At 41.0% G+C, this 18,251-nt stretch overlaps 1 protein-coding gene and 1 long non-coding RNA gene across 6 annotated transcripts in view; one reads left to right on the top strand and one right to left on the bottom strand.

The window, feature by feature from the left end:
• Window positions 1-18,251, bottom strand: part of LOC133488989 (nuclear receptor coactivator 2-like) — a 68,210-nt gene that overhangs the window by 30,897 nt on the left and 19,062 nt on the right. For 2 of the 4 annotated variants that reach the window (XM_061797580.1, XM_061797579.1), the window contains exons 2-5: window positions 5,586-5,699; window positions 4,817-4,989; window positions 2,062-2,165; window positions 1,165-1,342 (exon numbers count right to left, since the gene is read on the bottom strand). In XM_061797580.1, the coding sequence (XP_061653564.1) occupies window positions 1,165-1,342; window positions 2,062-2,165; window positions 4,817-4,989; window positions 5,586-5,680 (550 nt within the window). In that variant the 5' untranslated portion in view covers window positions 5,681-5,699. Of the gene's footprint in view, window positions 1-1,164; window positions 1,343-2,061; window positions 2,166-4,816; window positions 4,990-5,585; window positions 5,700-9,784; window positions 9,952-10,506; window positions 10,630-18,251 lie in introns of all 4 variants that reach the window. The other 2 variants (XM_061797581.1, XM_061797582.1) reach the window with 2 other exon arrangements.
• Window positions 6,324-13,389, top strand: LOC133488993 (uncharacterized). 2 transcript variants are annotated; one of them, XR_009791784.1, is made up of 3 exons: window positions 6,324-6,447; window positions 12,944-13,119; window positions 13,215-13,389. It is a non-coding gene; the product is annotated as an uncharacterized LOC133488993 (long non-coding RNA). The 2 variants fall into 2 exon arrangements; XR_009791785.1 differs by lacking the exon at window positions 6,324-6,447 and adding an exon at window positions 11,006-11,113.

Genomic DNA, 18,251 nt, shown 5'->3' with positions numbered 1-18,251 from the left:
ACTATTACTATTTAAAAAAAGTGTTTTTCTTGAATATTACTAGTTTACAATAATGAAATTACTATTTTCTTCCTGAAACGTTAAAACTTAATAATCATAAATCAAATAATGATCAATCAATAATCAAATTTTGTTGCTGTTGCTATATTACAACTTCATAGCAATTACCATCTTTTTCTGGAAAAAAAAAAATCTTACGACTTTATAATCATCAAATAAACTGAATTCATTACTTTACTAATTTTAAAAAAAGCCCCTAAAGTTCCTAAAATAAAGTCAAGTTAACATTTTACATGTTTTTTGTGCTGAATAAATGTACTTTATTGTCATTAAAAAAAGTTGCAACGTTATGTGAATAAAGTTACAAAAAGACACGAGAAAAGGAAAAGCATTACAGGTATAAATTTGCAAATAAAATGAGAAATTCTGGCTTAGTTTTTAGTATAAGTATTATGAATTTATTATGATACAATTCTTTTGTTTTTTTCCCTGAAATAATACAACTCCATAATCATCAGATTGCTTAGTTGTTGTTTTTTTTTACAGAAATATTACGACTTCATGATAATAGTTTTACCATCTTTTTCTCGAACTAGACATACTCCAACTTTATAATCATACAATTTTAATTCTTGAAATATTACTTTATAATCATAAAATCAAACAGAATGTATTACTTTACTGTTAACGAAGCCCTAATGGGCTAAGAATAAAGTCAGTTAGTCACGAAAATAAATGCTGAAATTTTACATGCTTTTTTTTCTTGAAAAATCTTACTTTATCATTAAAAAAAGTTCCACTATCAGAAAAAAAGTTGAAAATTTTACATGGAAAAAAAGGATAACGTTATGAGAATTAAGTCGCAATTTAAATGTGATATTTTGGCTTTCTTAAAATAAATAATATATATAGTCTTTTTTTCTTTAAAAATATCACTTTCTTTTGTAAAAAAAAAAAAAAAAAAAAAAAGTGAGAATGTTATGAGAATAAAGTTGAGAAAAAGGGATATTGCTACGGGTATAAAGTTGAGATTTAAAAGCGATATTCTGACTTTTTGTTTTCTTGAACTATTCAGACTTTAAACATGCATAAAATGAGGGGGTGGAAACGTCCAGATTTTTCTCGGCAACTTGAACTTTAATGTTGTGTTTCGTGGATACGGACCGAGGCTTTTGGGCAGCAGGTTCTTGACGAACTCGGCGTGGTCACCAACGTGCAGGACGCTGTACACGCTGGTGTTCATCAGCTCCTCCTGCTGGTAGCGCAAATACTGGCTGACGTTCTCCGACACGAACACCACGTTGCCCTCCATGTTCACCACGAAGAAGAAGCCGTCCAGAGCCTGCGGGGCAACAAATGACAAAAGAAGAAGAAAAACTCTGAGAGAAGGCGAGAACTCCACCAAGGCTTGAACTACATACAGACATACAGGAAGTGTCCGAACATGTTCAATGATGTCATACATGTGGGCGTTTACATTGTGGACAAACATGCAATCTGGATCAGTTTTGGATTAACGTGTAGAAGAGAGAGGAGCCAGTCTTGGATTTGCTGCGTTCTATAAATAGTATGTTAATGCTGATGTGTGGTCGCTTTCTCCTTCTAATCTGCTTTTCAGGGAGGTGTACACTCTCACACACACACACACATTCACTCAATCACACGCTCTCACAGTCAAGATAAATAAGATGTCGCTCTTCCTCTCTCAAACACACACACAAAAGAATTCTAAAACACACACTCTCTCTCTCACACACACACATGGACTCTCACGCTCTCTCTCTCTCTCTCTCACACACACACACACACACACACACACACATACACAAACATGCATATACACACACACACACACACACTTCTAATCAGCTTTCCAGGGAGATATTTATTAATACCTCTGTGCCGGGTGCCATGTTGTACGTCAGCACACACCAGTTTATCTCCCACTGGCAATGCGACCCCATTTTGGGACAGGAAGCCCCCACGCCCCCTCCCTCCCTCTCACCAACATGTACGATTGGGGGAGGCGCGACATTCACATCACGCGATTGATCGCCTCACCTCCAGCATCATGGGTCCCAGAGTGTCCTTATCGATGACACCGTGCCCGGTGGAAGAGATGTCGGCCTTCTGCACCTCCTCCGCGTCGGCCACCGGAGCTTTTTCTGGAAAAAAAGAAGTAAAAGGCAATGTTTGTAACAGCAGAGCCCTTCATTCCATTTATTCTGTAATATGCTTCCTTGCAGCTGTTGCGGGTTCACGCATTCAGATAATTACAGACGTCGCTAATGTTCTTTGTACCTGAGCAGGGGAAAATGTATTTTGAATTAAATTGAAATTTTAAGCCAGGGCTATCCATGGTACGCATTCACACAGCTGTTGTGCACTCAGATGAATATAGTTATCAAATTGTAGAACACTGGTGCTGTGAGTTTCATTCGTTCTGTGACCACGCACGTAACCTGTAACAATCGTATCTCTAATCATCTTTCCCCATTGAAATGAAAGGAAGTGACAATCCAGTTCCATGCAGCATGTACTGTGTTGTGTTTTAAATAGGGAAAATAGCAAATATTGTGGGTTACTTTAAAAAAATTAATTAAAAAATAAAATAAAAACATAAAGCAATAAGAAGAATTAAACATCATGATTAATTAATTGGGGCTCCTTTTGTTGTACTTGACTTGGGCTCCAGGAGACTATACATACAGCTATACTGACAGACATCTCAGAAAGCTGAAGTAATATTAGTCGTTCTTCGCAGCGGATAAAGACTATATTCCTGTGAGTATTGTTATATTGCTTGTCTACATGTTGCTGCACTGTTTGTGTTCAAATATCAGTTCCTTAAAGGTTTTTAACGACCCCAACATTGATGCTAGTTTTGTTAGCAGGTCGATGGAGTTTTACATTGTTTGTTAGCATGAAGTATATTTTTTTTTTATGCGTTTTGGCCTTTGGTCCACATGCAAACTGTGACATCATGCACTCTAGCTAAGGAGTCCTCACACCCACACACGCATGCGCACGCATGCGCGCACACGCACACATACGCACACACACCTCTCCGGCTGTGCGGCAGGGCCGATAAGCCTGCCATGGCCCCATTCGGCCACATAGTTGGCATTCCTGGTGTGGGACTGGAGCTGCGTAAGTGCCATGCTCATTTGGACACTGTTACAAACTCTTGATGACACTGACGACTGATACCTCTACACAAAGTCAAGCGCCAAGTCACCTGTTGCTGTACTTGCAGTACCCCAAGTGAACATTTAAAGGGGAAATTATGTAAAATGGACTTTCTAATGACTTGTATCCAAGTAGTTGTGTGTCTGAAATGCCTGTTCAGTAATCAAGTGTGGAATTAAGTCTTTTATTCTGTTATTTGACTATTTCGGGTGGGCCTACTGATTAGCACATCTGACTCACAGTTCTGAGGACCCGGGTTCAAATCCGGCGTCACCTGTGTGGCGTTTGCATGTTCTTCCCGTGGTTACGTGGGTTTTCTCTAGGTACTCCAGTTTCCTCCCACATCCCAAAAACATGCATGGTAGGTTAATTGAAGAGTCTAAATTTCCCATAGGTGTGAATGTGAGTGCGATTGCTTGATTCTGGGCTAGTACAGTGGTGCCCTGAAAACGAGTTAAATTCATTCCGTGATCACCCTTGTATCTCAAAATACTCGTATTTCAAATCATATTTCGTATTGAAAAGAATGGAAATGGCATCAGTCCGTTCCAGCCCACCCAACAAAAAAAATATAATCGTAATGCGTTTTGTATATGAGAAAAAGAGCATTTTATCATATTGTACTTTATAATAACATACAGTAATGATACGATTGAATAGAATTAATAAGAATTAAATTGTTTTTTAACGGCGGCATGGTGGACGACTGGTAAGAGCGTCCCCGGCCCCGCCTGTTTGGAGTTAACATGTTCTCCCCGTGCCTGCGTGGGTTTTCTCCGGGCACTCCGGTTTCCTTCCACATCCCAAAACCATCCATGGTAGGTTAAATGAAGACTCTAAATTGCCCGTAGGTGTGAACGTGAGTGCGAATGGTTGTTTGGTTATATGTGCCCTGTGATTGGCTGGCAACCAGTTCAGGGTGTACCCCGCCTCCTGCCTGATGATAGCTGGGATAGGCTCCAGCACTCCCGCGACCCTTGTGAGGATAAGCGGCTCAGAAAATGGATGGATGGATGGTTTTTGTAACACTTTTAGCTTCAATACAACATATGCTCCTTCTGATGTGCACACCTTGCCCACCTGGGGGCAGTATAAGAAATTGTCTTTAATGAACACAAATACAAAAACAAATCAACAAGATAGGTTGTAAAACAACATTTAAAAAAAATAAAAATTATATTCAATAGGAATACGAATAAGTTAGCATTTTATCGAGTTCTACTCCTAATTCTGAATACAGATTTGACTTTTATAATCGTAATATAATAATATAATAATAATATAATATAATAAGCTCATCATATACAGTGTACTCTTAAGTATTCAAAAAAAAACAGGTCCATCTAAAGTAATCACGACACGAGTTTATTTTGCTGACAACATACAGCGCTTGTACGTCAAGTTTGCGCTGGCAACTGAAAGCAAAAAATGTTTTTTTAATAAATTAAAAAATACAAAATAAAAATAAAATACGGAACAACAGCTCGTATCCCCAAAAACTCGCAAGTCGAGTCACTTGTATCTCAAAGCACCACTGTATGTCCCCTTTAAAAAAGGAGCAGATGTTATTGACCTCTACTACATCACCGTGGAGTTGTTGCTAAAGTGTAGCTCTTTACGTACATACCATGCTCTTTGATGCGTCGGATCTGCTTGACCGTCTCTTTGAGGATGGCGCACTTGTCGGGCTTGACGTTGAGGTCGTCCATGTCGTTGATGTTGGCGAAGATGAGCTCGGCCAGCTCCTCGATGTATTTGTTCTCTTGCTCGCGGTTTCGCCGCTCCGTGCTCCGCTTGGGACTGCAGGACACAGCAGGAAGTAGTCTTGTTTTGCAAATAGGAAGTGGAATAATTCTCGCAAATCCTATATTTGCTATGTTATTGTGAGTTTACATCGTCTAAGACTCTCCTGAATTAATGTGACAGTCACAATTCAATTGAATTGGAACTAAAGTGGGCAACGCACGTGCCGACAATCAGGCAGAATTGTTCCTCCTTTGGGATCAAATTCAGTAAAGGCCCAATCTATGACATTGAAAAAGATTATCATAAGTGATTATCCTGAGGTGTGGGGTGTGTTTACAGTCATGTTTCCTTCCCTAATTGCTCAGAAAACATGAAACGGTGTACTGTAAACACTGACCGACAATCGGGCCAAATTTGAGAATCTTCCCTACCATATGATCAGCAAAGGCCTGATTATTGGATGTCACTACAGACAATGTTGAGTGATTATCCTGAGGTATTTTTCCTCCCCAATCTGCTTGGAAAACAAGGTGGAGTACACACATACCAATAATCGGGAGGATGTTGAGCTCGATTCCCCCCTTGTAATGATCCTGAGTGACTATCATGTGGCATGGGTTGCGTTATGAGTCACTGCAAAACCTTCTCACCTGGGCCCGAGCATGTCTGACGGGCAGTCCTTCCTTTTGTGGGACTCGGGCCCCCTGGCGGGCTCGGGGGTGGCGTGCCCCCCGCCACTACTCATCTTTAGCAGATCTCAGCGCCTGCCGGGGGAGAGAATGATGGAAAAGGTGACACAAAAGGTCATACCAACATTGCCAGACGATGGCCAGACTACAACGCATGAAACGCTATCAAGTCAAAGGCAAAAGGTAAGCATAACTGCAGCGTTAGTGCGAGGGTTGGGAACGAAAAACCGATGCGACCGGATATCCGTTTGTAAAGGCGAGTGATACGACTGTTTCGGGAGCAGATTAGATTATCGATACAAAATTCACCAGGAATCCTTAGATACATCGATTATAGGTCTGTGGACCAGATATTGCGAGGCTAGGAATCGGGTGCCTGAGGCTTGATGGTTTTCATCTCGTAAAACCAGCGTGAGAGGTCTTGCTCTGTGCTCCGCAGGTAACGTTATGCTGCGTTCACACCGGATGCGTTTTGGGCGTTTCACATGGCGTGATGACTGAGAAAGTCAATGCAGTTCACGCAAATAGACACAAATCCTTGCCAGGCAACACGTATGACGTGTTTGACAAGTGGGGCAGGAACGCAAAAATTCGCCTCCTTCACCGGTTAGCTCAGAGTTGGGAGAGTTGAACGACAGGCGACAGTCACGTGGTGACAGCCAATCAGCTTCGACAATGGAAAACGTCACACACAGCGTCCTGTAGAGTTGTTGAGTCGGGAAAAATAGCGGAGGTGATTGTTGCAGTCATGTTATCAGTAGCGGGTCCCAGCAAGAAAGGAGCAGGCTTGGAAAATTGTGAAGGAAGAAAGCTGGCATACCTGGTAAGTGTATTTATTCATTTGTTTACAGCTGTTGAACTGTGAAGCAAGACAGCAATAGCATTAGCCAAAGCTTTAGCACAACCATCGGTGACCTGATTACACTGATACACAATCTTTATTTATTTCTATTAACAGATTAACTTTATCGGACAGATGAGGGGGAACAGGAGGAGGGTCAAGGAGGTGGCTGCTGCCTCTGCCCACCTCAAAGAGTGCCTGTACTGTACATTTGGATTCAATTTCTGTGTACTACCTATATAAGCAATTATGGTATTGTTTCAAAATGAGTAGTACTGTATTCCAAACGTTTGTTTTCTTTTGTTTTATTTTGTCTGGGCTTTATTTTTTCCGTCTGGGCTCGAATTTCAATATTTTAGGTTATATTCATTATAACTGGATTGGGTTTAACTACTTATCTATTATTCTTTCTTGTGTACCATGTTGCTCTTAATGTGTTATTTTATATATACATACATATATATGTATATATATATATATACATACATATATATGTATATATATATATATGTATATATATACACATGTATATATATATATATATATATATATATATATATATATATATATATATATATATATATATACACACACACACATACATATATATGTCCACTGTTCCACGGCCAGGACGAAAACCACACTGCTCTTCCTGAATCTGGGATTCAACTTCCCGATGGACCCTCCTATCCAGCACCACTGAATAGACCTTACCAGGGAGGCTGAGGAGTGTGATCCCCCTGTAGTTGGAACACACCCTTCTTATAAAGGGGGACCACCACCCCAGTCTGCCAATCCAGAGGCACTGTCCCCGATGTCCACGCGATGTTGCAGACAACCAGGACAGCCCTACAACATCCAGAGCCTTGAGAAACTCATCCACCCCCGGGGCCCTGCCACCGAGGAGCTTTTTAACCACCTCGGTGACCTTAACCCCAGAGATAGGAGAGCCCGCCTCAGAGAACCCAGACTCTGCTCCCTCATGGGAAGGCGTGTCGGTGGAATTGAGGAGGTCTTCGAAGTATTCTCCCCACCGGCTCACAACGTCCCGAGTCGAGGTCAGCAGCACCCCATTCCCACTATACACAGTGTTGATGGTGCACTGCTTTCCCCTCCTGAGATGTCGGATGTGGGACCAGAATTTCCTTGAAGCCGTCCGGAAGTCTTTCTCCATGGCCTCACCGAACACCTCCCATGCCCGAGTTTTTGCTTCAGCGACCACCAAAGCTGCATTCCGCTTGGCCAGCCGGTACCCATCAGCTGCCTCAGGAGTCCCACAGGCCAAAAGGGCCTGATAGGACTCCTTCTTGAGCTTGACGGCATCCCTCACCATTGGTGTCCACCAACGGGTTCGGGGATTGCCGCCACGACGGGCACCGACCAACTTACGGCCACAACTCCGGTCGGCCGCCTCAGCAATGGTGGCGCGGAACATGGTCCACTCGGACTCGATGTCCCCCGCCTCCCCCGGAACATGAGCAAAGTTCTGTCGGAGGTGGGAGTTGAAACTCCTTGTGACGGGATTCCGCCAGACGTTCCCAGCAGACCCTCACAATACGTTTGGGCCTGCCACGACGGACCGGCATCTCCCATCGTAGCCAACTCACATCCAGGTGGTGATCAGTTGACAGCTCCGCCCCTCTCTTTACCCGAGTGTCCAAGACATGCAGCCGCAAGTCCGATGACACGACCACAAAGACGATCATCGAACTGCGACTTAGGGTGTCCTGGTGCCAAGTGCACGTGTGGACACCCTTATGCTTGAACATGGTGTTCGTTATGGACAATCCGTGACGAGCACAGAAGTCCAATAACAGAACACCGCTCGGGTTCTGATCGGGGGGGGCCGTTCCTCCCAATCACGCCCTTCCAGGTCTCACTGTCATTGCCCACGTGAGCATTGAAGTCCCCCAGCAGAACGATGGAGTCCCCAGCGGGAGCGCTCTCAAGCACCCCCTCCAAGGACTCCAAAAAGGGTGGGTACTATGAACTGGTGTTTGGTGCATAGGCACAAACAACAGTCAGGACCCGTCCCCTCACCCGAAGGCAGAGGGAGGCTACCCTCTCGTCCACCGGGGGAGAACCCCAACGTACAGGCGCCGAGCCGGGGAGCAATAAGTATACCCACACCTGCTCGGCGCCTCTCACCGTGGGCAACTCCAGAGTGGAAGGGAGTCCAACCCCTCTCGAGAGGACTGGTACCAGAGCCCAAGCTGTGCGTGGAGGCGAGTCCAACTATATCTAGTCGGAACTTCTCGACCTCAAACACCAGCTCAGGCTCCTTCCCTGCCAGAGAGGTGACATTCCACGTCCCTAGAGTCAGCTTCTGTAGCCGGGGATTGGATCGCCAAGGTCCCCGTCTTCGGCTACCGCCCAGCTCGCATTGCACCCGACCCCTATGCCCCCTCCCACAGGTGGTGAGCCCATGGGAAGGGGGATCCACGTTACCCTTTCGGGCTGTGCCCGGCCGGGCCCCATGGGTGCAGGCACGGCCACCAGGCGCTCGCCTTCGAGCCCCACCTCCAGGCCTGGCTCCAGAGGGGGGGCCCGGTGACCCGCGTCCGGGCAAGGGAAAACGTAATCCAATCATTTTTCTCATCATAGGGGTCTTTGGAGCCGTGCTTTGTCTGGTCCCTCACCTAGGACCTGTTTGCCATGGGTGACCCTGCCAGACAACTTAGGTCCTAGGATCATTGTGACACACAAACCCCTCCACCATATATATATATATATATATATATATATACATACACACACGTGTATATATATATATATATATATATACACGTATATGCATGTTATATATATACATATATGTATACATATATACATACATACATATATATACATATATACATACATACATATATATACATATATACATACATACATATATATGTATATATATATGTATATATATATTTATGTATATACACATATATATACATATCTACACATATATATATAGATATATATATATATCTATATATATATACACACACACACACACATATATATATATATACACACACACACATACATACACATATATACATATACACACATACATACATATGTAAAATTATTTTTTTAAATCCAATACAGTACACTCATATTTTCAAATTGGTCTAATAATTAATTGGAATCAGAATTAATTAAACAATTATTTAAGAAAATACATTGCTAAGTTTTACTAATATTTGTATTTATTTATTTTATTTTTTGAACTAAGCAGTTTAAGGGGGGGAAATGGCTAAACTAACAAAAAACACACAAGTCTTGATCATGCAAATATGTTCCACATTCATACTTTGCCCACCCTTGCTTGAGAAGAACCCGTCTCGAGTGTCACCTGACTGTTGCATAAGAGTCAGCCCGGCGGGGTTAACGCCGCGCAGATGAAGGCAGAAAGGAGGGATAATGAAAGAGAGGAAAAACAAGAGCAAGGGAGGGATCGCGGGAGGAAAGAAAACATGGGAGGGAGAGCTAGCGAGGTAATGGAGAAGATGGAAGGGAAAACACAGGAGAAACATGTCAGACATCACGCTGGCAGCAAGGAAGAAAAGAACAAAACAGCAGGAGGGTCATCTGTCACTCTAAATGAATAATTAGGCCCCAAGGAAGAAGAGCAGGAAGAGGAGGAGGAGTGTGCCCTCATTACGGGAGGAAGAAAGGAAGAGGAGGAAAAGATGGAGACGAGAAATAGAGGAGAGGTCAGAAAAATAACAACAGGTGGTCTCAGGTTGAAAACCAGGAGAAATTCTACAACAATTAGGATTTAAATATGCCACATTAGCCACGTACACAACATTAAATATGATGCAAATATGTTACTGTAGCAGCATATATAATAGAGAATATATATATATATATATACACACACACACACACACACACACACAATGCATATAAAAAGTCTACACACCCCTATTGAAATGCCAGGATTTTGTGTTATGCAAAACATTTACATTTCAAACCTTTTTCACTTGTTCAGAATTAACCAATCATTCAAACTAATGTTAAATATGAATAAATACACACCTTCCACCATTTAAAGTGCCTCTGATTAACGCCCCAAAAAGTTCAGGTGTTCTAGGAGGCTTTTCCTGACATTTTTGTCGTCACCATCTTGGAGCACAAGCCATGGTCCGCAGAGAGCTTCAACTGCATCGGAAGGATCAGTCAGGAGAAGGGTACAAAATAATTCAATACACCATGCAATCGTGAAGACAGTTATCATCAAGTGGAGAAAATATGGGAGGAAATTATGAATAGTTCCATCTGTCAGTCAGTGCTTGCACAAAACCAGGCTTCTGCTAAAAAGCAAAAAACAAACTAACAAAACAAAAAATAAAAATAAAAAGAATTCAGGAAAAGCCTACTAGAACATGTAAACTTTTAAGTTAATCAGAAACACTTTAAGATGGTGACAGGTGAATGCTGACTCCCATTTAACATGATTTCGAATGTAATTGGTTAATTCTGAACACGGCCATTCATTCATTCATCTTCCATTCCGCTTATCCTCACTAGGGTCGCGGGCGTGCTGGCGCCTATCCCAGCTATCTTCGGGCGAGAGGCGGGATATACCCTGAACTGGTCGCCAGCCAATCGCAGTTAACACGGCCATATCCCCAATTATAAGAGGGTGTGTACACTCTCAGTTGTCTATTCACTTTCCCTCTCGAAAATATGTTTTTTTTAATTCAATTGTGTTACACAGGTTATAGGTCACATGGTGGAAAAAGTTAAGAAATTATTCATCTTGTCTTTTATTTTTGTTTTTTTTTTTTACATGTAAATGCAATACATACATTAAATATAATTGAAACAGCTAATATTATCCCTTTACAAATCAGCAAAATTCTGCTTTTTTTTTTTTTAACATTCAAACAAACAAACAAAATCGACAACAATTTGCCAATTGCTTGCCGATTTTTCTCTCACTTGTAAAGTTAAAAAAATACCACAGGACAAAGTATTGTAAAACAGTCAAATGTTCTGCCTGTAATTGATATCTATACTGGTGTAGGCGTTAAAGGGACCAAAAAAGAAGATATTTAATTCATTACATATTTTTTAAAATATCAAGGTTACGAAAGACTAGCTTTGTGGGGGGACTTACAACTTCAGGCATCTATAGCATCAAGCAGAATTAACTGTGTATGACCAAACTTCATCGTTCCGCACAATAGCTTTATAAGTAGGTGCATAACAAGTTTCAGCCAAATCCATCCAGTAGTTCCTGAGAAATTGTTACTGGTGGAATAATTCTATTCCAATGCTCCTGTTACCATGTCAAACAATGCTGACATTTTCAAAATGTATATATTCTTAAAATTACATTATGGGTTCATACGTTACATCCAAATTTGAATAGCTTAGCTTCATTATTTTGTTTTGAAAAACAAAATACTGACCATCCCTTCAAAAAAAAAATTATGAAATTTTGACGAACACTTTGTCAATTTATGCTACTTATGGCAAATGAGCATTTTCATAAGAAATAAGTTCAAAATCCAATCCAGCATGGCCAATTACTTTAGTGTGCAACATCGGGAGAAATAAGGAATAATAATAAAATGTGTACTGTTTTACTCTAATTTGGTGTTTTCTGTGTGTGTGTTTTTTTTAACAGGCTATATAAAAAAAAAGCATTCCCTATAAAAACAGCTCAATTTCTCAGGAACCCATCATCAGATTTTCTAAATTCTTACTGCATTATAACAATTCCAACTAGACTTTCCATTTTGACAGATTTTCATTTTTGGGAACTCTTGTCACATTGCTAAAATGATATAAATATGGTACATTAGTTGCATAGACATTAAATATGGTGAAATATAGCACATTAGAAGTATAGAGCTATGAATATGGTAGATTATAAGGATAGGCTATCAAGTTTGATGTAAATACGGTACATGAATTATATACTGTATGATGTAAATATGGTACACTGGATGTATAGAACATTAAATATTAGAAAGGTGTACTACATATAAATAATAAATGATGTAAACATGGTAAATTAGAGCTGTATAGACATTAAAATTATTTAAATATGCTGCCACATGAGAGCTACAGTACATAAATAACACCCTAATTAAATGTCAGCAATGCAGAAAAATAATAGTTTTGAGTAGCTGTTACATGAACATACGGTAAACATGATAATAACGCAGCAGCGGTTTGTCAAGCACAGCGCTGAGTCAGATTCTGCTTGGTTGGTTACCAGTGGAGACGTGGCACACTTAGCAGGTTGTTATTGTCCTTCAGCTATATGTCCGGCTGGAGTGAACCCCCACTATGAATTGTTTCAAAATGGCTGCCCTCCTTGCATTTGTATTGGACGGAACATGGATGTCTACATTTTATCAATATATATAGTTTAGTCTTTTATTTGACCAGCAAGCAGTTCAGTCTTTTAGATCTGTTCGGGTTTAATCGGCACGGTTGTCCACTTCCTATTTTGTCACAGGTGAGGAGGCAGGTGTCACGTTACAAGACAGATGGAAGGGAGACGATGGCCACTCCAAGAAAAAACAACAACAACAAGAAAGTACTGTAGCTTATGAGAGGAAATAAATGTTCAAGGGCATAATTACTAGGGGTCGGACTCGATACATGATTATTTGAAAACTATCTATTGAGGCGGTAAGAGAGGACAGTGACACGTTTTGATTGAAGCGTTTTTGCTGTCGCGTCTCCGCACAGAAAATGTTTTCTTTCTTCTTTTTTAATCCTCGCAGACTGGACCAAACTGGCGGCTTTCCAGCTAGCCTGCTGCTACTTGGCCTGCTGCCTACCTAGCCGCTCTAGCATAACGCTGTGTTGGATCAACTTTCTCCCATTAGATCTGCCGCCGTGCCGCGGTCGCCTTCTCCAGCGATGGCTCCTTCCGGCTTCCATGGTGGCGCTTCAATGTTATCCGTGCAACTCATTGGAAATCTAGGCTAAAGGCAAACCTCTTTCAGCAGAGCGCTTTTTTTTTTTTTTTTTAAATAAACTTTATGGCGATCTTGGTGAATCCAAAATGCCTACATGCCCAAAAGTAATGCACACTAAGTCAAAATGACAGCATCTGTGTGTTGACTCGTTTTGATTTGAATGCGAAAATTCTAATTTGGGATTCTTTTTTTTTTTTTTTTTTTTTTTTCCCATTGGGATTCGTACGTCAATCTGAATCACGACTGATTCGTTCATAGTACTAATAATTACAAGGCCTCTTGAAATCACCGTTTTATCATTAAACTCACTCAGTAGCGTCACCTGGAGAGCAAGGGGAAAAAATTTAACCCAGGGAAGCTTTGGAAAAAGTAAAATAAAATCAGCCCCTGGCAACAGTTTCACTTGTCCACACAAAATTGGTTGGACATGTCACAAAAAAGTCTCATAGACTTATGTCGGAAAATGTACAGGAAGTCAGCCATTTTGGTTTGAAGCAGATACAGATGGGCGACTCTAAATTGTCAGCTTTCTTGCCTATGTCAGCTAACGTGGGTGTAGCATGGTGTCAAATTTTGATGATCATTTAGAGAATTTGCCATGAAAATTTTAAAAAATTAAATATAACAGGCCCTGGAAAGTTAGGAAAAAACCAATGTTCCAAACACCGCTTTCACCGGTCAATATGAAATCAGGTGGACATGTCTAAGATAGGATGCAAGAAAAAGTCTAAAGGACCCATGGCTGAAATTTCATAGGAAGTCAGCCATTTTAGATTGAACCACCCATTATGCACTGCTGTACCCATACCTTGGAAAGTGTTATAAAAAAAAAAAAAAACAAGCCCCCAACACCAGTTTGACCAACAGACACGAAATTGGGTGTATTTGTCTATCACAACCAAATAGGACGCTAACGTGAAGTTGTCGGACCTTTCTGGTGTTGCAGTCTAAGCTTCTGTCAAGGCCGCACGCACTCACAGGCCGGCAACATAAAGAAGATTTAATACCCGGGATTAGCAACATCGGCTCCGAGACCTGCAACGTACACAAGCTGTGTGTTTATGTGTGTTTACGTGTGTATTTTCTACATAAAGTAATAACTATACGTCATGGCTGCCTGATGCCGCACTAAGCTTTTATGGTCAGTGACTGTTGCCATGGACGACGCGCATTATTGTAGCTGTTGACGGGTGAGTGTGCCAGTGTAGTGGTGAGTGTGTACCCCCCCACCCCCAACCCCTACCCCTTCCCCCACTCCCACCTGTCACCAGGGAGGCTAGGGTTCAATTCCCTGTCGTGGGAGTGAATCATTTCAAGAGCCAGTAAACACTTGGCTTGGGGAACAGTGGGTCAGATATTAAACGTGAACATTGCTAAGGAGATGTCAGTTTGGACTAGACTTGACACCGATCTTATCGGCCTGATCGGTATCGGCCGCTAATTAGCATTTTATGCTGAGCGGCTTTGTCATAATTCATCGATCGGATGAATGACGTCATTGCTCGGCTCCGCAAAAGACATTTACGCCGCGTCCCCATCCAGTACAGTATATTTGAATCCAAAAGCTGGTTTATTTGTAGCCTTGTCACATGTCTTAGTACTGTAAATATCTAACAGCCAATAAAGTTATTTTAAAACAAAACATGTCGGCGGTGTGGGACAGACGACATGTAATGCCCGAATCAGACTACAAGACAAATTTGTTCGTTCATGATTGCCCTATGTCAGACCACTGCAATAAAATCTTGTATTCAGACACCACCGCCCGATCCCTGGGCTTTATCTGGTCAACTCAAACGTGACCGGATACACTCGTTACCACGGCCACAACAACAATCGATCACTCTGTGTGTATTATAAGAACAAAAAGGGGGAAAACGTGTGCTGGTGGTCACTAGTGCTCAGGAGAGGACTTTAATTCAAGCATTGCTTGAGGTATGTTCACATACTTTTACGTGAACATACTTTTAATACGATACGGCAAGCAGGCAACAAAACGTAATGTAGCCTAGCAAGCTAGTGCTGGCACTAACGGTTGTACCGGCGTTCTGTCGAATCATGCTCTAAAGCAGGTGTGTCAAACTCATTTTTGTCACGGGCCACGCTGTAGTCACCGTTTTCCCTAGAGCGCCGTTGACTGTGAAACCATATAAATGTTTAGTCACCTCATAATATTATTACATACACATGACAAATTGATGGATACCTAGTTTTGAAATCAGAAGTCAAGGATAATAGTTTGTTCAACTGTTGTTCAAGTTATTGTAAGCAGAAACTGTTTGCAATATCTCAACTATACTGTTTATTATGTATGAGAATTTGTGAAAGAATAATCGACGTTCACACAGGTGAATCGCCGGGCACATATAAACAAACAACCATTTGCACTCACATTCACACCTACTGGCAATTTAGAGTCTTCAATTAACCTACCATGCATGTTTTTGGGATGTGGCAGGAAACCGGAGTGCCCGGAGAAAACCCACACAGGCACGGGGAGGACATGCAAACTCCACAATGGTGTGGCCGGGAATTGAACCCTGGTCCTCAAAAATGTGAGGCAGAGCACTTTAACCGTGCTGCCTATACACTAAAACATGTTTTGTTTTTTGTTTTTTTTTATTTAGCCCCCAAAGCCAGTTTCATGAAATTCATGAAAGGTATATGAAATTCTGTAGGCATGAGTCGACCCACAAAAAAAGTCTCAAGAATCTAATCTTTAAAGACACAGGAAGTTGACCATTTGGGTTTGAAACATACATTTCAGACCCTTTTTTTTAAAACAAACTTTTCCTAGAGATTTTGTCTCAATGCAACCATATTTGAACCATATATATTAGACCGCTTGATGACACTTAATTTCTAAAAAGAATAGTTTTTGTCTGCGTGTGGGCAGAATATGGTAGAGAATTTTGATGACCCACCACACAAATAATTGAACTACAAATGTGTTTTTAGAAAATTGAGCCCCTAAAGCCAGTTTCACTTTGCAACATGAAATTTGGTAGGCACATTTATCGTGAGTAGACCCACAAAAAAGACTCAAAAAGCAATGTAGTCTGCCTTATTGGTTTGAAGCAGCCATTGTTGGGTCATTTTTCAGGGTTGTTGAAATACAAATTTGTCATTGTGTAATGTTTAAAGACAATTATGGCCTTCATTTTGGAAAATGTAATTTAAGACTTTTTAGGAGTACATCAAACACATACAAGCTGTTCTGCCAACCAGTAAATTCTAATACATGAGGTTGACATCTGCCAAACAACTGAAAGATGACAAAATACAACAATTTTGGGGAAATTCATCCACCAAAGCCAGTTTCACTCCATAAAATTTGTTGGGCATGTCTATTATGCGAATATTACACAAAAGAATAAATAAATTAAAAATAATAAATAAATAAAAAGCAAACACCATGCCTATCAAGGCTGCCTCTTTGGTCTGAAGGGCCCATTCTTAGAAATTTATCAGAAAACACTGCAGTCTTCTATGTTGAGTTGTCATACCGATGAATACGAAAACCCACTGTGAGGAACTGCACCAACATTGACTGTATTCTTTCCTAGAATGAAAATTTTAGTTTGTGTAATCTGACACTCGAACAAACCAGGAAGTCACGCACAAAGAAACATTAATTTGTGACATAATCTTTGCTAGAGGTTTGCTGTTGTGTGTTTTTGTTGTCTCCACCTGGCAGCAGAGTTATTTCTGCTGAGTTGTTGTCAAAGCTCACAAAGGCTCGTGACGCCAAGGCGGAAAGCAAACTTAACGGGAAAGTTCCATCCGTCCGATCTAAGACAGCAGCACACAAAACACACAACCACCTCTCGACAAGTAAACGCTCAGAGTAAACTGCATGAGTGAACACTCGACTCTCTGCATGTGCATCCAACAGGATGGGGGGGGGGGACACCAAAGTGAAGCTTTTAAGCTTTTTAAAGTATCGCTAAACTTTAGAGACAGACATTTGACAACAGTAAAAACAAACACACTCGATCAAAGTCCATTTTCAAACGCTTTCATGAGGAATTTGAACTTCTTCCAGCATCAAAACATGTCATTAAAAAAATAAAAAATTAATTAATTAATTAAAAAGTCAGTGTATGAAACCAGAGGCTCTTAAGTACAGTAAACCCTCACCTACTCAAGATTTTTTCAGTAGAACATAACTAAAAACAGTGAGGTCATTCAAAAAGCAAGGTGGTAAAATTTCTCATGATGATGCAGGAAAAGACTTGGATTGTTATTGACAACGATGGACGTTACCATCTGCTGACAGTTAGCTGCTCAAAGTCATTTGCTATATACAGGATGTACACCATAATTCAAAGGTTTGGGATCACTTAGAAATATTCTTATTTTTTTAAAGAAAAGCACAAGTGTGAATATATAGCCTTGGAAAAAATTAAGCGACCCCACCCAAAAAACACTGGACCTTTTTTGGTATTTTTCTGGAAATACATGCTCTAAATGATGACACAGTGGTGCCTTGAGATGAGCCGAGGGTGAGCTATGAGCCGTCATTCAGATGATTTTTTTTTGCTTTGACTTGCGAGCGATTACGGTTCATAAAGGGTTGGGAATCTCTGGCACGAGGCAGATTCGATACATATCTAGATACACAGGTTGCAATTTGATTCAAAAACGATATATTTACGGGCGGAACGATTCAGTATGGGAGCAATAGGATTCTCGATTTGATTTGGTGCAGAAAAAAATGTGATAGTATTTGCAAATGTGCTAATCATAAAGAACCTTGACTTGACCCAATTCTATAAAATGACATTTGTCTAACGTTATTTTCAAACATGGACAAGAGAAGCCCACTTAACCCTGAGC

Source organism: Phyllopteryx taeniolatus, chromosome 14 (genome assembly GCF_024500385.1).
Source record: "Phyllopteryx taeniolatus isolate TA_2022b chromosome 14, UOR_Ptae_1.2, whole genome shotgun sequence".
Lineage (NCBI taxonomy): Eukaryota > Metazoa > Chordata > Actinopteri > Syngnathiformes > Syngnathidae > Phyllopteryx > Phyllopteryx taeniolatus.
Note: the sequence above shows the minus strand (reverse complement) of the source record. Positions and strands in the feature narration are given on the sequence as shown.